This window comes from Homarus americanus, unplaced genomic scaffold (assembly GCF_018991925.1).
Source record: "Homarus americanus isolate GMGI-L3 unplaced genomic scaffold, GMGI_Hamer_2.0 scaffold4896, whole genome shotgun sequence".
Taxonomy (NCBI): domain Eukaryota; kingdom Metazoa; phylum Arthropoda; class Malacostraca; order Decapoda; family Nephropidae; genus Homarus; species Homarus americanus.
The window spans coordinates 252,884-276,697 of NW_024749657.1; the positions used below are offsets into that span (position 1 = coordinate 252,884).

A 23,814-nucleotide genomic window follows, 5' to 3' on the forward strand; every position below is an offset into this window, starting at 1 on the left:
TATGAGTGAGTGAGTGATAGAAGGCACTGAAAATTTTCACCACTACAATAGTATTTAGAAAACGAATTTGTAAATATTAAAACATCAGAATACAATGAGGAGTTGACCATCAATGAATGACATTTGCATCATTACAAGAGAGATTTATATTAATGAATATTCTGATGTTTTGGCTTATATAATGATATTAAAATGTGTTCAATCTGTTTAGTGAAAAGTGACAAGACTGAAAGGAGGAGGAAGAGGTAAAAGTAAGTGGTGTTTCTTAACCATTAAGGAGCATTATAGCCCAGAAGCACATGATTCAAAAATGCTGATATTGAAATCATTCACATCTTTTTTTCCCCACACTTTCTAACACTCATAAACCAATACCCCACTCTGGTACAATAGTCAAGTGTCCAGAATTGCAAGTAACAACTCACTTTCACATGTATGTATGTATGTATGTGCACACAAATGAACTCCATGGATAAATATACCTAAGTCCTTTCCATTACACATAACTGATATCATTCACTTATACATCCAAAGACCCTCAAGCCCTCATTTATCAATACCACCCACACACTTAAATTTTGATAAGTAAGCAGAAAAACACACACACAAGTGATTAGACACAAATACCACAAAATCAAAACAACTCAAGTGTTCTCACCCCCTCGTTTATGTTTCTTGGTATGTCTCACAACCAGACAGAAATGAGTTCCTTTATTTACTAAAAGAGCAATGTACCAGATGTCTCCCTTTCCAAATTAAACATTTTAATTGCTCCCCATCTGATGCAAAGGTTATGTCTCGACCAGTACCACAATGTATATATAACTCCCAACCTGAACTTATGTGCTGAAACAGACTTTTTACGCATCTTTGTTCAAGTAGCAATAGGAGATGACATGGGGAGTAGCTACTTGAGGTTTTTCAGTGATGGGTAGTTCAGTTTTAAACAAGGTAAAGCAACTGCAGATATCTTCACTGTTAAGACAAATATAACACTGGATCCCCAACTAACATTCACTTACAACACATATTACATAAGTGAATAACATAAAAAAAGGCTAAATTCCCCCCAAAACTCTACAATACTGAGGATGTCTTGAAAGCCAAGTGATATGGCCTTACTTACAGTATATCATGTACATATCAGTGTAAAGGCTATCAATGTCAATTTCCTGTCAGTTTAAATTACAAACATTTTCAATTACAATTCCTTGAAACCTGAATGCAGAATAAATATTGACCTAAAAGTATTACAATTTTATATTCTCACTCATTCACTTCCTGCATCAGTGGGATACTTCTACTACACAACTATGTATATCTTAACAGAACCAAATAAGTAAATAACACATGATTAAGCCATGTACTGTAACCAACTTAAATCCTCGGGTTAAAAATTTTCCCCAAAATGGTCAAGAAACACAACATATCCATTTCTAACAAAAATAAAACTCATCCCTAAAAGAAATAATAATAGACAAAACCAAAAAAGTATTAAAGTGTAAGCTTTGGGTTTCTCAGATGAGGTAAGAGAAGGTGTGGGTGGGTGTGGGTGTGTGTGTGTCGACGGAGTGGCAAGTTGTGCAGAACTAAGGAAGACATTAGACAAAGGCATGGCCAGTGAATCAGGCGGCTAAGGGGATTCAACCAACCTTTGCGGGGCCTCCACCAGTCCTCATAGTAACCTTTTGTGGGGGGAGGGGAGGAACAAGAAGTTAGTGGATGGGGTCTTTTGAGACATATGTATCACTGGGACCTCAGAGAAGTAGTAGATGAAATGGGGGAAAAAATATTGTAAGAAAGTTTAAAAACCAGATCAAATTTGGTCCCATAGAGAAAGAGGCACAGAATAATATCTCTTAAATGTGATGTGAGGCTCCCACTGCACTCTCAGGCCATTCTCAGGGTGGACTTTTCATTAGTATCTTATTTTAATGGGAAATGAAAGAAAAATAGGTGGATACTGTCCTGAATCCCTAAGATCTTAAACTACCTAATGCCAAGGCTATACTTATTAACAAATGTAATTGTAAGGGAGGGGGGGGAAGTGATTCCCATTGAAGAATATTAGGGATTTGTCTATCATCTTGAGATTAGGTAGGGCAGGAGGGAAAGTGGTAGTCCCTTGATGTTGCAGGGCAAGGGTGGCATGATGTGGAGCGGTGACACTGTCAACCCAGACCCAAGTAGAGGGTGGCTGGGGTACTCATGCACGGTCGCACTTGGAAGAGGGAGATGAGGGCTTTGCTTATCTTCTTTGGGGAAGGAAATATAATTAATACTTTTTTCTTTACCTAATAAACAAGACAAAAAAAAGTAATTGATGATATCCAAGACAATCCCAAAATATTAAAAATGATAATAATAATAATAATAACCATTTCTGGATACTACAATTGAAACACTTAAAACATAAAACAATATTAGTATAATACACATACATATGTAATAACATTTACACCATCATCAGGTCAGGAAACAACTATACCATGCTCTCTCTAACTACCTTAATGTATTACTTTACAGTTTACACAAATCACTTATCATCAACAAGAGACAGCCATGAGGTTCCAAGTTAGGTGGGGTAGGGGTGGGAGTGGGGAAGGAGACAAACAGTCGTTTTCTCCGTCGTCCGGGAGCTAGTGTTTCAGAGGCCTCTCACACCAGTCAGAAAGGTGTTTAATAAGCCCATTCATGTGTGGGAACCAACTCCCAAAAGTGTTCACTTAACTCCTGAGCGACTGAGAAAACGGCTGCAAAAGTTATGGAGCAAGCACCAATAACATTCTTAAGTGTTGTGGAACAAGCACCAATAACATTCTTAGGTGTTGTGGAACAAGCACCAATAACATTCTTAAGTGTTATGGAACAAGCACCAACACCATTCTTAAGTGTTATGGAACAAGCACCAATAACATTCTTAAGTGTTGTGGAACAAGCACCAATAACATTCTTAAGTGTTGTGGAACAAGCACCAACACCATTCTTAAGTGTTATGGAACAAGCACCAACACCATTCTTAAGTGTTATGGAACAAGCACCAATAACATTCTTAAGTGTTGTGGAACAAGCACCAACACCATTCTTAGGTGTAGTGGAACAAGCACCAACACCATTCTTAAGTGTTATGGAACAAGCACCAATAACATTCTTAAGTGTTGTGGAACAAGCACCAACACCATTCTTAGGTGTAGTGGAACAAGCACCAATAACATTCTTAAGTGTTGTAGAACAAGCACCAACACCATTCCTAAGTGTTGTGGAACAAGCACCAACACCATTCTTAGGTGTAGTGGAACAAGCACCAACACCATTCTTAAGTGTTGTGGAACAAGCACCAACACCATTCTTAAGTGTTGTGGAACAAGCACCAACAACATTCTTAGGTGTAGTGGAACAAGCACCAACACCATTCTTTAAGTGTTCCAGGCACAGCACAGTACAGGAATCACTGAACACCTCTCTCTAATGGGTGTTTACCAGCCCACAAGGATCAAGCATAGCATCAGGTGAAAGTGACTCAACCTTTAGAATGTCTTCGCTGGCACTAATTTTAATTATAAAAAATATATACTGTAGTGTTAATACAATACACATGGTAAATACTTTCCTATTACAATATTACTTACGCAACCATGACATTATGCTTCAACACTTGAGGCCACTGTCCATGAGGTAGGTGGAGAGGTAGGTACTATACACACCAATACAATAGGGTGAAATAATGTGAGGCAAGTGGGCAGACATGCATTTCACAGATTAGTATAATAAACAAAATAAGTAACTGGCAAATGAAGGTTAATAATAATAATAATAATAATAATAATAATAATAATAATGCCCATTTTTACACATGCATTTTGTTAATCACCAGAAAGTGAAGCTTTAGTTAATGGCTAAAGCAAACCAAACCTGTGGTAATTAATCACTGCTCAGAGAGACAATTGTACACCTAATTTTGGCAGGAATACTTTGGGCATTACAGTATTTTGAGAATGACAAGAAACTAATACAAATCTACTCATCAATGTGGATTAAAAAATGAACTGTAACGACAACTTCATAAAACCTTAGCTATAAATGGTGAGCAGAAACTAGACCAAACTATCCCCCTTCTTACGACCCAGAGTTACTTTTTAACGAGACAAAACTTTGCTATGATAATTTATAAATCAAAACCTCCTCAAAGAATAAAATGTAAAATCCTCCATACTATATTAACAGCAAGTGATTCTCCTAATTCTTTTTTTTTTACCAATGTCACAGTCATTAAAGGAAAACCAAACTTGGAATTCTTGAGAAAAACTAAAAAAAGAATGCAATTTATTCTTAACTATGACACTTCACTGAAGGCTGTCGTATCTATCGTATTGTTACATCCAAGAAAAATATAACTGAAACTAATCCTTAGACAAATTTTTTTACAAGACAATCACACTTATTCCAAAACAAATTAATTCTATAATACACAGCTCTTTCAGGCATGCATGAAATTACAAAGTTCATGCAAAAAGCAAGCATAGGACAGATAAAGTGCCGTAATAAGGTACTATCACCGTTCCCTGGTACTGTGTATTGAGTAACTGTAATGCTAAATATTATAAAACATGAATATATTAGAGAAAAAAAATACATTATAGGTTCACTCGATGGGAAAAGGGTCAAGAATTTACTCCAGATAAATAAAAGCAAACTAGACAGAACAGGGACCCATTTTCTAGACTAAAGTATCACAAGTAACAGTAACTATAATGACAACATTTTTCCACACATTAAGGATCATCCTCTTTACTCTATGATTTAAAGCTGAACTCTGGATGTGAAATTTAAAATCAATACAAGTCCATATTTATGAATATTTATTTAAAATTTCTGATCCTATAATGAATAAAATTTTGGATCAATTAATCTGTTTTCAAGGAGTATATGGGAAAATATAATATTTTGGCAGGCTACTGAAGCAGCACCTTTGAGAAGATTATGAGAAAAACAACCGAGAGATTTTAGTGTACATGTGCAATTAATGGCACCTGACACAGGGTCTACATACAGCAGTGAAACCTTAATATAAGGGTTGTCTATCTCCATATAATCCGATTGATGGGGGTTGAACGTCCAATGGGCCCTCAATGTAACAGACTTTCATCTCTCTATAATTCATGGGATGGAAGTTTCACATCTAACAGACCCCCAATATAATGGATTTTCCTTTCTATATATAGTCTGTTATATATAGGTTTCACTTTATGGTCTTTATACAAGTGTCAATACTGTAGCAGCTTTAGCATAAAGCATCTGGATATATTCTATGCACCCTCAACAGTCAAGTACCATTTTAAAAATAATACTTTCAAAACGGCTGCAACAAAGTAAATAAAAAGCCTGCGATACAAACTGTACGAGTTGCACAAAGTGAAACTGTGAGGAAAAAACTGCCAGTGATATTGAACCATTGCTTCTTTCCCTCAGTACAGTCATCTAGGTATGAACTAAACCACTGTCTCAGCCCTACAACATGTATTAATATATATATATATACTATAAGTACATACAGTACAGTAAACATAAAACCCCCATGCTGCTTCATATACATTTTTCTTTTAACTTTTTTTTTGAAGTTGCATCGTCATGCCTGTTGAGAAAGTTATTAGAAGCCACACCCATCCCTCAGCTGAAGCCATCCATCCATATTGCAAAAGATCCCCAAGTCCCCCAAAACTGTCATTCTTATTTCTGATTCCTTGGCAAGTTATATATGGGACATGCAGCCCAACACTCTTCCTTCTGACTCCCCAAGAGTCATGCAAATATATTAATCATCTTTATCAATATTGTGGAACTATTGTCCCCCAAATTATTCAAGTTTTACCTTCCTGACAGTAAATAAATTCAAGACACACACACACTTATCTTTGGCGATGAGTGACAGTTTGAAGTTAAAGTTAATACAGCAATAAAATTATATGTAGTAATAATGGATAAACCTGCAAAACTAACAAAATAAAAAAGGCTAATGCCTATTCCACTAACACCAGCTTAAGTTACTTGCTAATGACTAGTTCATCTCTAATGGCATACTGTACAACTATTATCTAATATCTCAATCTAATTAACTTAAAATTTTGTCAATTACATGATAGTGATATGCTCTTGATGTTTGAATGTAAATGATACAATAATCTATATTAATGTTAACTGAAGTAAATGAGTGAAAAATAGTAGATAATAATGCCATGATGCTACACAGTTGAAGAGGACTCTGATCTAATGTTACATTGTTTGCCTGACCCTCCAACTAAAACCCCCAATATTACATCTCAGTCCAGTAGACTAACGTATAAGTCTATTTTTTAAACTACTGTACACTAAATTATGGCCCATTTAGCTGTTTGTACTCTAGCAAATGATAACGTGAGTGACTCTCCCAAACTAACCGTGGCCGTCACCAGAAGCAGATGTCTGAACTCCCTTGGTGTATGTCACGGTTTCACGGGGTGGAATGTTGGTCGCCTGTACGCTCACTACTGACAGCTGGGGCGGTTTCTTGCTGTAAGGAAAATTTTGGTTAGTTTATTGTTTATTCCACAACCTACTGTATTGTTGTAACCTGACTACCAGTGGTATAGCTGGGACCCCCCCAGTTCCAAAAAGGATTTTGGCAAAAAATTTGATGTGTGAATCAGAAACTTATTGTAGGTATTGATCCTTAGTCGGGTAGCGCTGGTGATCACCAAGAGTGTCTTCCACGCACTTGATGGAGCAGCACTGGTGATGCTGGTGATGCTGGTGATCACCAAGAGTGTCTTCCTCACACTTGATGGACTCTTTGTACTGCCGATAAATTGTTAAGCTTGACGAGATATATGATTGATCTGTAAAAGGTTTTTCATGTCCACTTGTCAAAATATATAACTAATAACAAGTCATACTGTACAATTCATATACTTTACAGTCCACAATTTTTACATTATCTTAATGTAGGTCATGGACATCACCAGGTGGTGTGGACCCTTGTAGCCTCCCCAGCCAACCCTTCCTTTTGTGGTACTAGTACAACACTACAGCCCATCACAAAATATTCTTTCCTGAGCCATCTATTACTGCTGTATCACATAAATGTGACTCCAGCAAACCCTCCCAATAACAGACTATTTTGTACAAACCCTGTCCCTTATTGAGAGGATTTCCTTTCTTTCCCGACCCTAAAATGCACACCTCACAGTATAGTCCTCCAGTATAAGGTATATTTGAGTGCCAAACATCCACTATGATTGGTCAGAGTTTCCGTATCAAGTGTTTAGGGAATTTCCCCTTTTTCTCTGATATTAAGTACCTTATGTTTTCTTTTTACACTCCCAGTACTGTAGTCAGAACCACCAATCTAGAGGACAAAGTTCCCATTACTGAATCTTACCGGTCGAGTCCATTAATTGTATCAAACAAAAACACGTCCCCCATTACGAATAACCTTTACTGAGAACTCTCTTATGAAGATAGATTATTGTACTGTTTCCATATAAATGTAGAAACTGCATTAGCTACACTTCATTAACCAACAAAATATAATTTGTTAGTCTGGGATAGTCCACCAACCTATACTACATTGTACAGAAGGCATGGGCAACCTGCGGCCCATGAGCATGCGGCTCGAACCATGTCTTAATGTGTGTGCCTATAGGTTGTGGCGACCTGTGGTGTAATGATCAGCATTCTCGCTTCACAAGCGAGCGGACCCAAGTTCGATCCTCGGGCAGGGTGAAACTATGGGCATTTTTCTTTATGCCATTTGTCTCTGCCTATCCAGCAGTAATTGGGAACCTGGATATTAATCGATTTGCGGATCGTATTCCGGGGTAAAGGTCAGCCAGTGCAGTTGGTGAGTTGTCCGGTCTTCTCGGACTATTCCTTGACACTGGGTCATGTAGCTCGTTAACTTTGGGTGTTGTTGTTGAGTTGGCGACAGCTTCTGCACCTTACAAAAATTCACACCAAGGTGACCCTTGGGCCGGCCATCCTCGATTTCGAGGGTCTTCCCTTATTTTTATTATATATAGGTTGTTTCATTGTAATTCCTCATGCACTAAGATTAACATTGACATTATTCTGGTGGGTGAGTCTCATAAGAAAAATGCTGTAACTGTAGGAAAAATCAGCGTATTCACAGACTGCTTCAATCATCGTCTGTTAAATGTCAAGCGACATGAATATTTTAATAAAAAATTTCGTATGGTGGATTTGTTTCATAAATGGGAAAAAGACTGTTATTGTAAACTGAACATATCATAAGGTGGACGTGATGATAACTGTTTCACTGTCCGCGCTAATATAATATTAACATTACTTTTAGGTTAGGTTAGAAAAATACCTGAATCATAATGAGGCCCATGAATGAGGAAAGGTTGCCCATGCCTGCTGTAAAGTATACAACTAACCACCAATCAATTGGTGTTAGTTCCATAACAGACAGCAATATTTTTGTTCCAATAATAATATACAGCAATCACAGGTTCTCACATTATCTACCAATCACTAGCATTAAACTGGCTTTTGTTCCAAAGTAAAGGCCAAACATTAAAAAAAAAATTGAATTGATATCACAGAGAAATATTTGTAATCAAGGTAAAATATGTTAACATTTATGGCGTGGAATTGACTACAATATAGTACCTACAGGAACACATTAATATGTATCTTCTGTGTGGACGAGTAAAGAATACTGTACATGCCTTGGTGTGCGCGGTGAAGCTGTAGCATTAGCCTCCAGACTCTTGTCCGGAGAACCTGTTTGGTCTGCTCCAGGCTCTGAGGACATGCTTGACATACTTGACAACACCTCTGAAATTCACACACTTGCATAAATCAAAATTATTCAAGAAGGCAGCTGCACTAATATACATCACTAACTATAAATTTCAGTTCAGATGATAGAAAGAAATATAAAATGAAAAATTGCAAATATAAAAACAAAATATTAATCTAATCTAACCAAACAGTGAACCATCATTATGAACTGAATAAGAGAGAAAGATTACCTTGACACACTATACCGTAATACGAGACGCCGAGAGCAACGGGGTGCCAAGCGCCAAAAATCACTATCGAGATAAACGCTCTCAAAGTTTCAAAAAATTCAAAGTGACGTAACTTTTGAACCAAAGAAGAAATTGAGTTCATTCAAGTGGCAGTGTGTAGAGCTCTTAAAGCTGATTTTGCAGATACTGAAGTAATATTATTTAAAAAGATTGTTTATAGTAAAAATTGCATTGTTTTTGATGGGTAGTGTTTGCAGTTTCATTAATATGCATTATTGAGATATAATTTTCAATATATGGAATAATGTATTAAGACCACACTAGAAAGTCAAAGTTAGGTTAGGTTTTCATAAAAACAAACAATACATGTACTAGTTATTACCAATATTTTGACCAAGCACCCAAAAAAAAAAAAAAAAAAAAAATATATATATATATATATATATATATATATATATATATATATATATATATATATATATATATATATATATATATATATATATATATATATATATATATATATATATATATATATATATATATATATATATATATATATATATATATATATATATATATATATATACTGTATATGTATTACCAATACAGTATAGTCTGGATTTAAGCGGTTTTTGTTTACGCGTTTGGTCATTTACGCGGTGCCTTGCCAGAATGAAAATGCTTTAATTACGCGGTAAATTTGGTCATTTACGCTGCAAGCGGCTGGAGAGGTCCAGACCGCCGTGCCATATTTTACCCACGCGTTCCATTCTTGACCATACGCGGGTAGCAGCGCGATGAGTGGTGCGCATTAGGCCGCTCTTACGTTATCGCTGACGTCATATGACGTATCGGACTGTGATTGGGCCACTCATCCTTACCACCTACGCATTCCCTCCGCCGCTAGCTGTGATTGGTCTAATGTAACATGACGAGCCCTGCCACCAGAGGGTAGAAGTCGCTGACCTAGCCAGGCCTGTCTCATTGTTCTCAGTCTGTGTATACAGTTCTCTCTTGTGCCTGCTATTCCCCTCACAATGGCTTCAGCGGGAGCCCCACCACCCGAGAAAAACCTTGAATTACCTGAACCAAGCCATGATAATGAAGGAAATCATCCGAGTTGGGGGAGAAAATTAAGCTCATCCTTGACAACGACCCAGACAAGCATCGGTATGAAGTGTCTAATAACCATCTGACGAAAGTTATGGAGCTGTATATCCAGATCTATCTCGACAACATCAATGCTAGTTGTCAACGTAGTACTGTATTGAGGACTTCCTCGCCCGCAACCCACCACAACCACAGCCAGCCAAAGTCAGTGACAGTGAGGATATGAACTTTGAGGGGTTTGTCTGGGAGGCCCTGCAAACCTCTGAGAGTAGTGAAAGTGATTCACCAGAGGGCAACTAATCGGCCCTCTGCCTCGGAACCAGCCGCCAGCCACGTGTGCCGACCCAGCTTTTCTACTAACGTAAGTGTTAAAAAACCTAATATTATTGATATTTCTCTTAATTATTAATTGTGTGTGCATACCATCATAAAATTAAGATGTTATTTTGACTACAACGTACGTATTGTGTCGGAAAAAGTGGAGTTTGGGGGGTCAGCCCAGTCTCTATTTCAATTAATCCCATATGTTCTGTTATTTCATTTACGTGTTTCTTGTTTTACGCGGGCCTCCACGGGTTCAATTGACCGCGTAAATGCAGACTATACTGTACAGTAAAGCCTCCGATAACAACGGTTCGACCAACAACTTTACATATTTAAAACCACAGTTAATTTAGGACCCAATTCAATTTACGTCCTTAATTCATTCATATTTATGACCAAAATATAATAAAAATAAATTTTAATTAAATTTTCATATAAATAATAACTAAATCCCGATATATATTACTGTATATAATTTAATTTTTTTTAAAATTACTGTAAAAAAAATTAACAGCACCTTGCGCAAAGGAGCTGCCTTGCTAATGAGTGGTAAACAACAGTCAGAGCTTGGCGGGCCTTTTGTTTTCAAGCATCTGGAAAGGGAACTGGAGAAAAACTTTCAGGTTTCTTACAGCATTTTTGCATTCCTATTCAACATGAACAAGAGAGCAAGTGATGGTAGTGTTGCTTCAAAAGCTAATAGAAAGTGTCTAAGCTTAGCCGAGAAACTAGATGTGCTAAAACGATATGAAAAAGGCGAGAGGTCTGTGGATATTATATGGAGCAAGCAATGAAAATATTTTCTGAAGTGGATCCATTAACAGAACAAAGCATTAAAATTTAAATATACACGCAAATGACCTCTACATAAAGATGTATGAGAAAAGAAAGCAGCTGTACAAGGTTCGTTCGACAGCTTCATTATTCGAAGGCCTAGACCAGGGGTGGGCAAAGTGCAGCCCGCGGGCCACATTTGGCCCGCCAAATTATTTCTGTGGCCCGCCACTGCATTTGGCAATCAGAAAAAAAAAATTCTTATTAATTACAGAAAGGACAATTTTGGAAGTTGGGTGGACATAGCAGCAACACTGGCTCGTCGCTGTTAACCTGTGGCCCGCGAAGTGTGCCACCATTCATGAAGTGGCCCTCCATCAAAAATAATTGCCCACCCCTGGCCTAGACTATCAACTTCAGCTACACCATCAAATTCTGCATCATAAGCAGCTTCAATACCAACTCCAGGTTCAGTAACAGTTTCAGCAACAGCTTTACGGAAAGCTACAGCTTCAGCCAGAGTTGAACCTGATGACTTCGTCATCTGAGTAAAAACTCGCACAATATTCATTGGCTGTCCTTATGTTTTAGACTTTACCACCATTGGTGAATAGAATTTTAGTTTTACATTCGTAAATATTTAGAACATATATGAACAGTAAATAAGTGTTGCTTTCATATTCATATGTAGGGAAATGCCGATATGTTTTCACATGTACGTTGGCGGTCTCAATCGTCTTGCCTATTTCTTTACCATTAGAGGTTAGCTACTCCTAGTGTTCCATTTATTAACATTAAATAGCATGACAGTACTTAAAACATACATACATTACAGGTATTCAATTTTTTTAAATTAATTTCACTACAGCTACAAACAGGGTCTTATTTTCTTCAGTTTCTTATGTAGAACCATCATCACTCACAAAAACAATGCTGTCTTGTCCCCGCGTGTGTGTTTTAATATTCTACGTATTATTAATGAATTGCATTGTTCATTTCACATATATAAACATTAATTCAATCAAATACATATTGAGTAATAAACAATAGTGAATCTTTTGTACATACAGTATTCTTAAGGTAAATGGCTGTGTTTCCTTGAGTACATTGGGTGTAAACAATGTCGTCTCTTATCCTCTTGTGTGTTTTAATATTCAACGTTTTAATGAAATGTATTGTTCATTTCGCAAATATAAACATTAATTCAATCAAATACATATTCAGTAATAAACAATAGTGAATCTTTTGTACATATTCTTAAGAAAAATGACGCATTATCCTTAAATGCGCACGTATATGTTGGCGTTCCAAATCCATCTCTTTTTTCTTTGCCATTAGTGGTTGGCTACTTTGATTGTTCCATTTATTAACATTGAATAACGTTACAGTGGCCCCTCGGTTAACGAGCGCCTCGGTTAACGAGATTTCGGTTAACGAGTTACCTTCCACAAGATTCTTAACTTCGGTTAACGAGCAATCCCTCGATTGACGAGTTCCTTACGAGCTGACCTGAACATGTTTTCGCTTGCATTTGGCGGTCCACCAGCTGTAGTATTAGTCCGCCAGTACAGTGATCGGTTCTAGGGCTTAAATTCCTTACCATTTTAGTAAATATCAAGAAGTTTATACTATTCAATAATTTTAAAAGTTTAATATTAAATTTTTTAGTAATTTTAACAATTAATGAACATGCCATCCAGCCTGCCAACACACCATACAGGCGTCAGTCTTTGTGTCTTTTCAGTGGAGGTAACATCTTGCTTGAGACTCTCTTCAACTAAATGCTATTTTTCTGTGTTTGCAAGCAAATTATTGGTCATTTTGAAATTTATTTTACATATTGACAATATATAATGCAGTGCAGTGATGATTTAAAGAACATAATCTTGAATTACACCAAGAGAACTAAAATTTTATGGGTGAAATGGCACCTTGGGGTAACTTCTCTTCCACCCCAATGCCTTCTCTTCTCCTCCACCCCCATTCTAATTCCCATCATCATCATCATCATCCAGGAGCCTTCTACATACACACCTCAAAGTAAGTTTACTTTTCTACCTTTTTTTGTTGAATTTAGGCAATTTTCGGTGAGCTGGAACCAATTACCCCAAAACCCATTGAAACAATGGTTTCGGTTAACGAGTTTTTGGACTTTTACTGTACCCAAAATCCAATTGAAACAATGGTTTCGGTTAAAAAAAATTTCGGTTAACGAATGACCTTCTGGAACAAAATGTGTTCGTTAACCGAGGGACCACTGTACTTTATCACGTAAAGACAAAATAGTTAAAATAACTATCAATATTTTGTACTGTATTACTAACCATATCAAAAGAGACATTGCAATTTTATTTTCATATTGTTCAGCCTTACAAGGTTCTGGATACACTAACTCTGCACAATAAATGGGGTCATAATAACATATCTGGTTAATATAATCTCTGCGTAATTCTCATGTTATTATGGCTCTTACTCTTGTGTTATAGTTACATGCCACAGTTGCCAGCAAAAGCTCTCCCACAGCTGTGGGAGAGCTTTTGCTGGCAACTGTACATGTGTTAGTATTTATCCAGTTAAGAGAAATTTTTTGCATTGAAACGCTGAGCTTAGATTTAGCTAGTACAGTATATTTGAGTGAGTACCGTACTGTACATCATACTAGCATGAAAAATTCTGCTTCTATCTAAATACACCTCAAAACACACAGGAGACATAGCTATAAAACTTGTTACCTGACAAGGGCGCCACTCCAAGGTCGGAGAGCATCTTGTCCAAGTCCTGGTCATTACGTGGTGCATTGCTGGCTCGTGCTGCTGCTTCCTGGGCCTGCAAGTAAAAAGAAAAAGAAATGAATAAAATACTAACAAGAAGTAAACACCACTGAGGAATATCATCAAAGAGAACTGCATTATCTATTAGTTTACTTTTAGAAATGTTTGAGTATGGGTATATTTCACTCAAAGAGATCTTGTCAACTGCTGTTTAAAACTAAAAATAATAACAATGTAAAAAAAATATTTTTTAAGTAAGACAATATTGTTGATTGCTTTCCTACTACAGCTCACGGCCAAATTTACAAGCTACCTGTAGTTTAAACAATGTCCTGAGATTTTAAGGTTAGCTACTCTAGGGGGTTCAAAGGTCTATAAAAGTCGTCCTTACACTACTACTACCATACTTTGCTGTCACTCGGAATCAAATATGATGATCACCCAGCCATGATACAAGTTATCAAGGATGTCACCTTCAATGGTGAGTAAATAGGCCGATAGGGGAACGGCAAGGCTGTTCACAGATGTTCCACCTATGAACCCTTGAAGTACCTCATAATACCATACAACTTACTGTACTGTCTTTTTCATATTTCACATCAGGTAATATAAAACAAATCTATTTCTTATATTGTACAAAATGTGCACAGCACCTCTTTAGCTAGCTGCTCTTGTCTCCTCTTCTCTCTCTCTGCTCGTAGCTGTTTGAGCTTGGCCAATTTGCGTTCCTTCTCCTCCTTCCAAGCATTTCTTCGGTCAGGTGAATTTACACGTAGACGATCCATCACATTTATGCCAACACCTTGAGACATCATTTTTTAGCTACACTTGATTCCTTGAGTTTATTTTGTTTTATTTATCTGGTGCACTCGAACATGTAGCAGCACTCTGGAGACTGGTTCATCAAAACGGATCATTAAATAGTACTGCACTTCCTTCTTCAATTTATCTTTCATTTACCTTCTCAACTAAAATTTATTCAAACATCATTAACCACAATTGTTATGCATACAATATTTTTTTTTTGACATTACATGCACAATATACAGGTACTCTCCGACTTACGACCGACTCGACTTACGTCCACCCGCACTTACGACCTGCCTCAGTTGCACCAAAATGTGGTCAAATTATGTATTTTTGAGTCCCCAAGTCAGTACACAGATAAAATTTTCATCGGTAATTCACTTTAAAATGGCTGGTAAGCTTAAAAGTGGGTGTTTTGTGGTGCTGAGAAGAAAAAGAGATCCAAATTTTCGATTTTCTATGTGTTATTTAAGCATTTCCGACTTACGACCTGGATGTCGGTCCCTAACCCCGTCGTAAGTACCTGTATATGTACCTATTAAATACATAAGATAAAAGCATACAAGAAAAAATGTAATAGCCAGCCAGAAACATTACCAAAATATTCTTACGAGGAGATGAGGAGAATTACTTTGTTTTTATGCCAATCATTCCCAATAGGACATTTCTCAAATCCCTATACAGTCATCCCTTGGTTATCACGCCTAATTGGGACTGCGCTGAGTGCGTGATAACGAAAAACGCGTTAACGAGAGTACAGAACCTATGGGATTTATTCTAATTGGTTCCAGGCACCCAAGACCCAACCCCAAGTTTCCCATTTTACGACCATTTAGACCCACTAAATATATATATAATGTTATGGTAAATATCATAAACACACATAGGCATGGCTAGGTTTATTACAAAGTGATGAAAAGGGTACGCTCAATACTGTAGTCCACAAAACATGTAGCTATGCTTTCTTTATTTGAGTCCCCAGTCATAGGAGTCCGTTTTCTCTCGCTTCAGGATGCCTGAGTCCTCCGTTTTCTCTCAATCTTAGAGTGCATCAGAGACTTCGTTATTCCTTAGTAATGACACAGAATTTGAAATTGCAACCTCAATTGCGACTGGGGTTGCAATTGTTGAGGCAACTAGATATGTCTGATTACAGAAAATGTATTATTGTCAATTTGTAAGTAAAAGATTTTATCCTCAATAGATCTACATTAAGCAAGGGGTTAACATTACACCTGGAGGCAAATGCGTGACAACCAAATTCTCGGCCTGAAAAATGCACTATAACGGCAGGCGTGCAGATTTTGATGGAGGTGTGATAATGAAAATCGCGATAACCAAGTGCGCTATAACCAAGGGATGACTGTACATGTATTGTATATATAATGAATAGACATGGCTGTAGCATTTAGCTATTTCCTTGACGTGTCTACTCTCTTCCCCCATCAAGTTCTCACAAACACCATATGGCAACAGTGTGAGAAGACTGAAGCAATACCAACAAACTGTACACTGATAAAACACCATCCCACACCACACCTTAAAACTGTACTGAACTCTTCCAGTTGGACATTACTGAAACAACAAAAGTTATTCACATACAGTACAGTACTACCAATACAGTAGCTACCATCAACCACCCAAAACGGTGAAAACAATATTCTGCTAAACTCATAAAGAAGACCATATACTGTATTCTAATAGACTTTGCAAATCCTCTCAAACTATGCTACAGCAGCCAAATACAGGAGCAGCTATATACAGGATATTACTTTTACTTTTATCCTCTTCACCACTGATCGGCTCGTTAGCCGCTTGGGCTATCGGTCACGTCTCGTTTCTTTCAGGGCTGTGGAGTCGGAGTCGGAGTCGAGGAGTCGGAGGAAATTTCGGCTTGTGGAGTCGGAGTCGGTAAAATTGTCCAGACTCCGACTCCGACCGCAGCAGCGGTAGACATTAAAAATACGAGATTTCAGCAAGATTTCTTTGGTGCACTGATGGAAGTGGAGAAATTTGACCGGTCTTCAAAAGTGACAGTGGAAGAAGCCATACCTGCTTACCCAGAGATTGTAAAAGATGTAGCTAGAGCTGTGACAGCAATCCCACCCACTCAGGTCAGTGTAGAAAGACTGTTTTCTGCACTGAAAATAATCAGATCAGATTTAAGGGCTTCCATGAAGGAAGATCTGACTGAAGCTATTCTGTTCCTAAGAACAAATATATGAACTCAGGCATATTCATTGCAGTGATTCCACTGATCCCACTAATTTTCTTAAATTATTAAAAGAATTTATTTCCATTTTATAAGCATTATTATGAATTTATTGTAGCAGGCACAGTATAGCACTATAATTTTGGACGATAGTCTCTTCTTTACCATTTGAAATTTTGAATTATATCAAATTTTGTTTCGTTGAAAACTGCACAGAGGCTCTCAGCTACAAAACAATTAGCTACAACCTGTTTTTGGTGAGATTAAGGCAAATTTAATTTAATAACTTAATCATGTAAGGTTTATCCATTTTCCTTAATAAGGTATTCATTTCTTTAATGTACATAAATATATAACTTTACTTTAAAAGGAATTGTAGGATCATCATTTAGATCCACATCAGATTATGAGCTTAAACAAAATTCATATGCTGAGATCGAACTTTTAGATATACATGTAAATGGTGTTTTCTAGTTAATATCTTGAATTCTTAATAAATTTATTTTTCTTTTGATTGAAACTTTGAAAGTCAAGCCTATCATCTTTTTGTAGTTCTTAAATATCGTCAAGATCATTAATAAAGCTGTAGCAGTATAGCCACGGTGTTTTACTTTTTACCTACGCAGGTTACAACATACAAATTACAATTAGGATGGTAGAAATAGTTGTTACAAATAGGCCAAGGAGTCGGAGTCGGAAGCATAAAAATTTGAGGAGTCGGAGTCGAAGGTTTTGTCTTCGACTCCACAGCCCTGGTTTCTTTTACTTTTATCCTCTTCACCACTGATCGGCTCGTTAGTTGCTTGGGCGATCGGTCATGTCTCTGTTACGCACTGTTGGCAAGTATTGGGCATGCACTGGCTCCAACATGTACCTGAACCTGCTCCAGTGTTGGTCAAGTCTTGTCTTGAAAGAGCTCACACTCGGTGCCATCACAACACTTTCTGGTAGATTGTTCCAAAAGTTCACAACTCTCACTCTGAAAAAGCTTGCCGTCACAGTTTTCTGGACTTGCGGCTTCTTCAATCTTGAGCTGTGACCCCTTGTAGGGCGAGCGCCCACCAGCTCCAAGTAAGGACACTCGACTGAGTAGTGCCCCCTAAGATGCTTATACACCTCAATTAGGTCACCCCTTGCCCGTCTGTAGTATAAGCTAGGCAAGTTCAGGCTCTCCATCTCTCAGGGTAGCTTAGGTGCCGCAGTGTAGGCACCAGTCTGGTGGCTCTCCTTTGAACATTTTCAACCAACTGACAGTCCCTAGCATATCTCGGGGAACAGACGGGGTGACAGTACTCCAGATGGGAAAGCACTTCACTCTTGGAGATCGTTATGAGGGACGGACAGTCTAGATATCTGAACGACCTTCTTATAAGACTCAATAATTTATTTGCCTGGTTTACCTTCTTCTCGCAATGGCCCGAGAACTTCAACTCATTGTCAACATACACACCTAGGTCCTTCTCACATTCAGTCTCAAATAGTGCAGTTTCTTCATCTTGTTGGGACATATGATACGCCTCCTTACAGTTAGTAAGCCCCAGGTGCATCCTCTTACACTTCGTGACATTGAATCTCAGCAGCCATTTCTTCAACCATCCTTGGAGCCCACAGAGGTCGTTCTGCAGGTCTTCACAGTCAGCTTGGTTCTTGATTTCCCGAAATAACTTGGCGTCATCGGCAAACATTTGTATGGAGGAGTGTACAACGTCAGGCATGTCATTTATGAAACAAACAAACAACAGCAGGCCCAATACACTGCCCTGTGGTACCCCGCTTGTGACAGGTACAGATGATAATTTCGTGCCATTAATCACCACACACTGCTTTGCGGTCATGTAGAAAGTCTTCTATTCACGCTAAGTCATTTTCCAGAATTCCATACCCTTCCAGTTTGATTTTCAGCCTTTTGTGGGGTACACTGTCGAAAGCCTTGGCAAAATCTAGGTAAATATTGTCGATATTACCATCCCGTTCGAGAATATGGGTCCAAATATCCAATATCTTGAGCAATTGTGTTAAGCAGGAGCGCCCCAGCATAAAACAGTTGGCAATTCTTTACAAGGTTGTTTCGTAGATGTTCCATCGCGGCATCTCAGATAATACTCTCAAGTAATTTACATATGCTGGTCAGGCTCACCGGTCTATAGTTGTTCGTGGAGTGACGATAGCCCTTCTTGAAGAGAGGACTCACATAATCCACTTTCCATTCACTAGGGACCTTTTGTTCATCCAGGCATTTACAAAACAGGATCTTCAGAAGCTCGGCAAGCTCGTTGCACAACTCTCTTAGCACTCTAGGATGCACCATGTCAGGGCCGGGACTCTTTGACAGTTTATTTCTAATACCCTCTTCTGTGAACACAATGTAGGTCAATGCTGTCGAACCGTCTGTCCTCAAATGCAGGAAAGTTAATCGCATCCTCTCTTGTGAACACTGAGGAAAAAAAGCTGTTCAATGCCTCAGCTTTATCCTGGTCAGAATCTGCGTAACTACCATCTTCAAGCCTCAGGTCTGATACTCCTACTAGCGTTTTTAATTTCGATTTTGCATAGCCGTAAAAGGCCTTTGGGTTTGACTTGACCTAGCTTGCAACCAGCCTCTGGAACTCCTTTTCAGCCCTCCTACACTCTATCTTTGCTTGGTTTCTGGCTCTAGCATACATCCTCCTGTCCTGCTCATCATTTGACCCAACCCACGTCTTGAATTTCTGGGTTTTCTTCTTAACCTTGTCGACAGCCGCATGGTTCATGTGTAAGGATCCCCTCGTATTCCTACAGGCACTGGGTTTGGTCTTGGGTATATATTTATCGATCAAATGGGTCATTTTACTAGTTATGATATTCAGCGTAGTGTCTGCGTTCTTGTGCCTTAATGAGTCAGGCCAGTGGATACCCCTCATCTCTTCCCTCATCCCATTGTAATTTCCCTTGTAATATTTGCACCTTGGCCTGGCCTTATCTTGAACTAGGTAACAATTAATTCTGAATGACAACACTATATGGTGACTGGTGCCAACTGGGGCAAGGTGTTCCAGTTTGGCCACCATACCCTCCTCGTTTGTTATGATGAGGTCTAGTGGCTTGGGTGTTTGCTCCCCTCTGTAATGTGTCAGGTCTCTAACATGTAGGAACAGAAAATTATCTCTCAGAGTTTCTACAAAAAGAGTAGCAGGGTTATTCAAGTCATTTGGGGTGAACTCGTTTCTCCAGTCAATGTCGCCATAGTTAAAGTCCCCCATGATAAGGAGGTGGCTAGGGTGAGTATCGCTGCATTGTCTATTAAGGCTCTTAAGTTCCTTTGATTTAGGAGGCCACAGTTTGGGGATCTGTAGATAAACCCAACAATAAGTAAGACCCTTCCCTTTAGTTTAATTTTACACCACTTGAACTCTTCAAAAACATCCTCTCCCTGTACCCTCGCCTGGCTGGCTCTAAGGTCTTGCCTATCATAGATAACCACATCCCTCTTGCAAGTTTCTTGAGAAAGGTTCGTAAATGAGTCATATCCAGCAATACTGAACTCGCATTCCTCTGGGTCGATTAGCCTGTTCTTGTACAACAGTTCCACAACTCCTACAATATCCAGTTGGTGTACCTTCAGTAGTGTTTCAAACTCCTCTCTCTTATCAAAGAACGTGTCAGTATTAGTGTACATGACATTCAAGCCAGAATTTGTTCTCGGCCCACGAGCCCATGACTGTGACCGGGGAACGCTAACCGCTGGATCAGCAGGATACTAAAAGCCTGGCGGGTTGAGGTGTTGATTGTATGTAGAAGTCCGCGTGCTTTATTGGGTTAATGAAATATATATGGATCCTCGTGTTTCGAAGCCGGATTTGGTAAAACGTTACTCTGACCACCTACGTGATACGGGTAGTCCCCATTAGAGGTTCACGGCGCCATAAGCTCGTTCAACAGGCTTTGTGTGAAATATAACAGAGTCTAGGACTGCTTTTAGTATCCTGGTGGTCCAGCGGTTAGCGTTCCCCGGTCACAGTCATGGGCTCGTGGGCTGTGGGTTCGAATCCTGGCGGGTTGAGGTGTTGATTGTATGTAGAAGTCCGCGTGCTTTATTGGGCTAATGAAATATATATGGATCCTTGTGTTTCGAAGCCGGATTTGGTAAAATGTTACTCTGACCACCTACGTGATACGGGTAGTCCCCATTAGAGGTTCATGGCGCCATAAGCTCGTTGAACAGGCTTTGTGTGAAATATAACAGTCTAGGACTGCTTTTAGTATCCTGGTGGTCCAGCGGCTAGCGTTCCCCGGTCACAGTCATGGGCTCGTGGGCCGTGGGTTCGAATCCTGGTGGGTTGAGGTGTTGATTGTATGTAGAAGTCCGCATGCTTTATTGGGCTAATGAAATATATATATATATATATATATACACCTAGACCCCGACTTACGACTACGTGGACTTACGACCGTCGGGACTTACGACCGCCTCAGATATAGATAAATTTTTTTTTTTTTTTTTTAAATGACACACGCATTTTCTATACCGAAACGTTTCCAGTTAATGTAGTCTCCATGTATAATTAGAAAATTATGGGGGCCCCATGCATTCAGCTGACTACATTAAAGGTTAAGTGCTCAGTCACACTGTATCCATTCCTTATTATTTATTACTTTCACTGTACTGTATCCATTCATCATTATTCATTACTTTTACTGTACTGTATTTCATTGTAGATTTGAGTCCCTAACCCCGTCGTAAGTCGGGGTCTAGGTGTATATATATATATATATATATATATATATATATATATATATATATATATATATATATATATATATATATATATATATATATATATATATATATATAATCAACGACCTCACCAGCAAGGAATCGAACCCTCGACCTACTGGGTGGGACTAGGGAACGCTTACCGGCTAGGCCACAAGGACACTAAAAGCAGTTCTAGACTGTTATATTTCACACAAAGCCTGTTCATCGAGCTGATGGCGCCGTGAACCTCATTGGGAAACTGCCCGTGCCTCTTATGTGGTGTCAGTAGCATTTTACCGAATCCAGCTGGTATGAAACGCGAGGTACATATATATACTTCATGTTTAGTCCATATAACACGCGGACTTTGAACATATAATCAACGGGCTCCCAGGTTCACGGCGCCATCAGCTCGATGAACAGGCTTTGTGTGAAATATAACAGAGTCTAGAACTGCTTTTAGTGTCCTTGTGGCCTAGCCGGTAAGTGTTCCCTAGTCCCACCCAGTACATACATTATTATATATCGTTATTATATATATATATATATATATATATATATATATATATATATATATATATATATATATATATATATATATATATATATATATATATGCTGATAACCACAAGGAAAGAAGAAAACACGAAGATCCCAAGCGCTTTCGTGTAATTCACATCTTCAGGGGTGAGTACAAACTAAGTAGAAGTTCAGAACAAGTTATATATATATATATACAGAGGAGGGTGAGATCAAGTCCACAGAGGTCAAGTATAGGTAATGACCTTACTAATCATTACAAAAGCATGGCAGTGGTCTGTAGTCAGGTCAGAGGGAAAACTGACCCAACCTTCTCACCTGGTTACAAATCTTCTTAATTACAAAATTGTCCAATTAGTACATACCGTTACAAATAATATGGATCTGGTCGATAAACTCAATAACTTACACATTAATTATGATTTTAAACTGGTCAGTTTTGATGTAACATCACTCTTTACAAAGGTCCCAGTTGATGACTTACTGGAGTTCCTCATAGATTCCCTGGATAATATTTCATTGCCTGTCTCGAAAGATGACCTCATCGAACTCATCAAACTATGTATTTTGGATTGTTAATTTGAATTCAATGGAGAATATTATGCTCAAAAATTTGGCATGGCAATGGGTAATCCACTCTCACCTGTATTAAGCAACCTATATATGGAATTCTTTGAAAAGAAACTATTAAGTAATATCTTACCACCTTCAGCAGTCTGGTTTAGATATGTAGATGATGTATTATGTCTCTGGCCATGTAATGAGAACCTAAAAGTGTTCCTGCCACAACTTAACAACTTAGCCCCCTCGATCAAATTCACTGTGGAATTAGAGCATGACTGTAAATTGCCTTTCCTAGACTGTCTGATCCACAGAATAGGTAACACCTTTAAGTTCAGTATTTAAATTAAACCTACTAATGTGTGTTCATACATTCATTATTATTCTGCCCACCACAATAGAGTCAAACAGTCAGTATTTTCAACAATGTTTTTACGTGCTTTGAGAAATTGCAGCCCGGAATTAATTGATGAGGAACATAAATATATCTGTAATATTGGCTCAAACCTTAAATACCCTAGATCTTTCATAGACAAATGCCTGAACATTACTAAGAAATCTTTTTATAGAACTGATCCCAAGCCCACCCATGACCATAAGAATCTCCTAGTATTACCATTTCACAAAAATTTCTCACAAATTCCTTTACAACTAAAAACCTGGAACGTCAATGAGGCATCTAAAAACTCATGCTCTGTTAAACAGATGTTAATCTAGAACTCCCCTAATAATACAAATGGCTGCATTTATAAAGTCCCTTGCATGGAATGTAATAGGTTTTACTTAGGCCAAAAAGGTAAAGATCTTTCAACTAGACTTAAACAACATAAATACAGTGTTAGGACAGGCCAGGAATCCAATGCTCTGTTCGTTCATTTGAGGGATAACAAGCATTGTATTGACTGGGATAATGCCTCCTCAATATTACCTTGTAATTCAATTGAC

At 38.2% G+C, this 23,814-nt stretch overlaps 1 protein-coding gene across 29 annotated transcripts in view; it reads right to left on the reverse strand.

Annotated features, from left to right (window-relative positions):
• LOC121853526 (cytoplasmic dynein 1 intermediate chain-like) overlaps window positions 1-23,814 on the reverse strand; it is a 64,599-nt gene that overhangs the window by 26,678 nt on the left and 14,107 nt on the right. For 12 of the 29 annotated variants that reach the window (XM_042347705.1, XM_042347698.1, XM_042347700.1 and 9 more), the window contains exons 2-6: window positions 14,668-14,982; window positions 13,976-14,069; window positions 8,727-8,835; window positions 6,435-6,547; window positions 1,653-1,685 (exon numbers count right to left, since the gene is read on the reverse strand). In XM_042347705.1, coding sequence (XP_042203639.1) covers window positions 1,653-1,685; window positions 6,435-6,547; window positions 8,727-8,835; window positions 13,976-14,069; window positions 14,668-14,829 — 511 coding nt within the window. In that variant the 5' untranslated portion in view covers window positions 14,830-14,982. The remainder of the gene's footprint in view (window positions 1-1,652; window positions 1,686-6,434; window positions 6,548-8,726; window positions 8,836-13,975; window positions 14,070-14,667; window positions 14,983-23,814) is intronic. The other 17 variants (XM_042347696.1, XM_042347703.1, XM_042347704.1 and 14 more) reach the window with 3 other exon arrangements.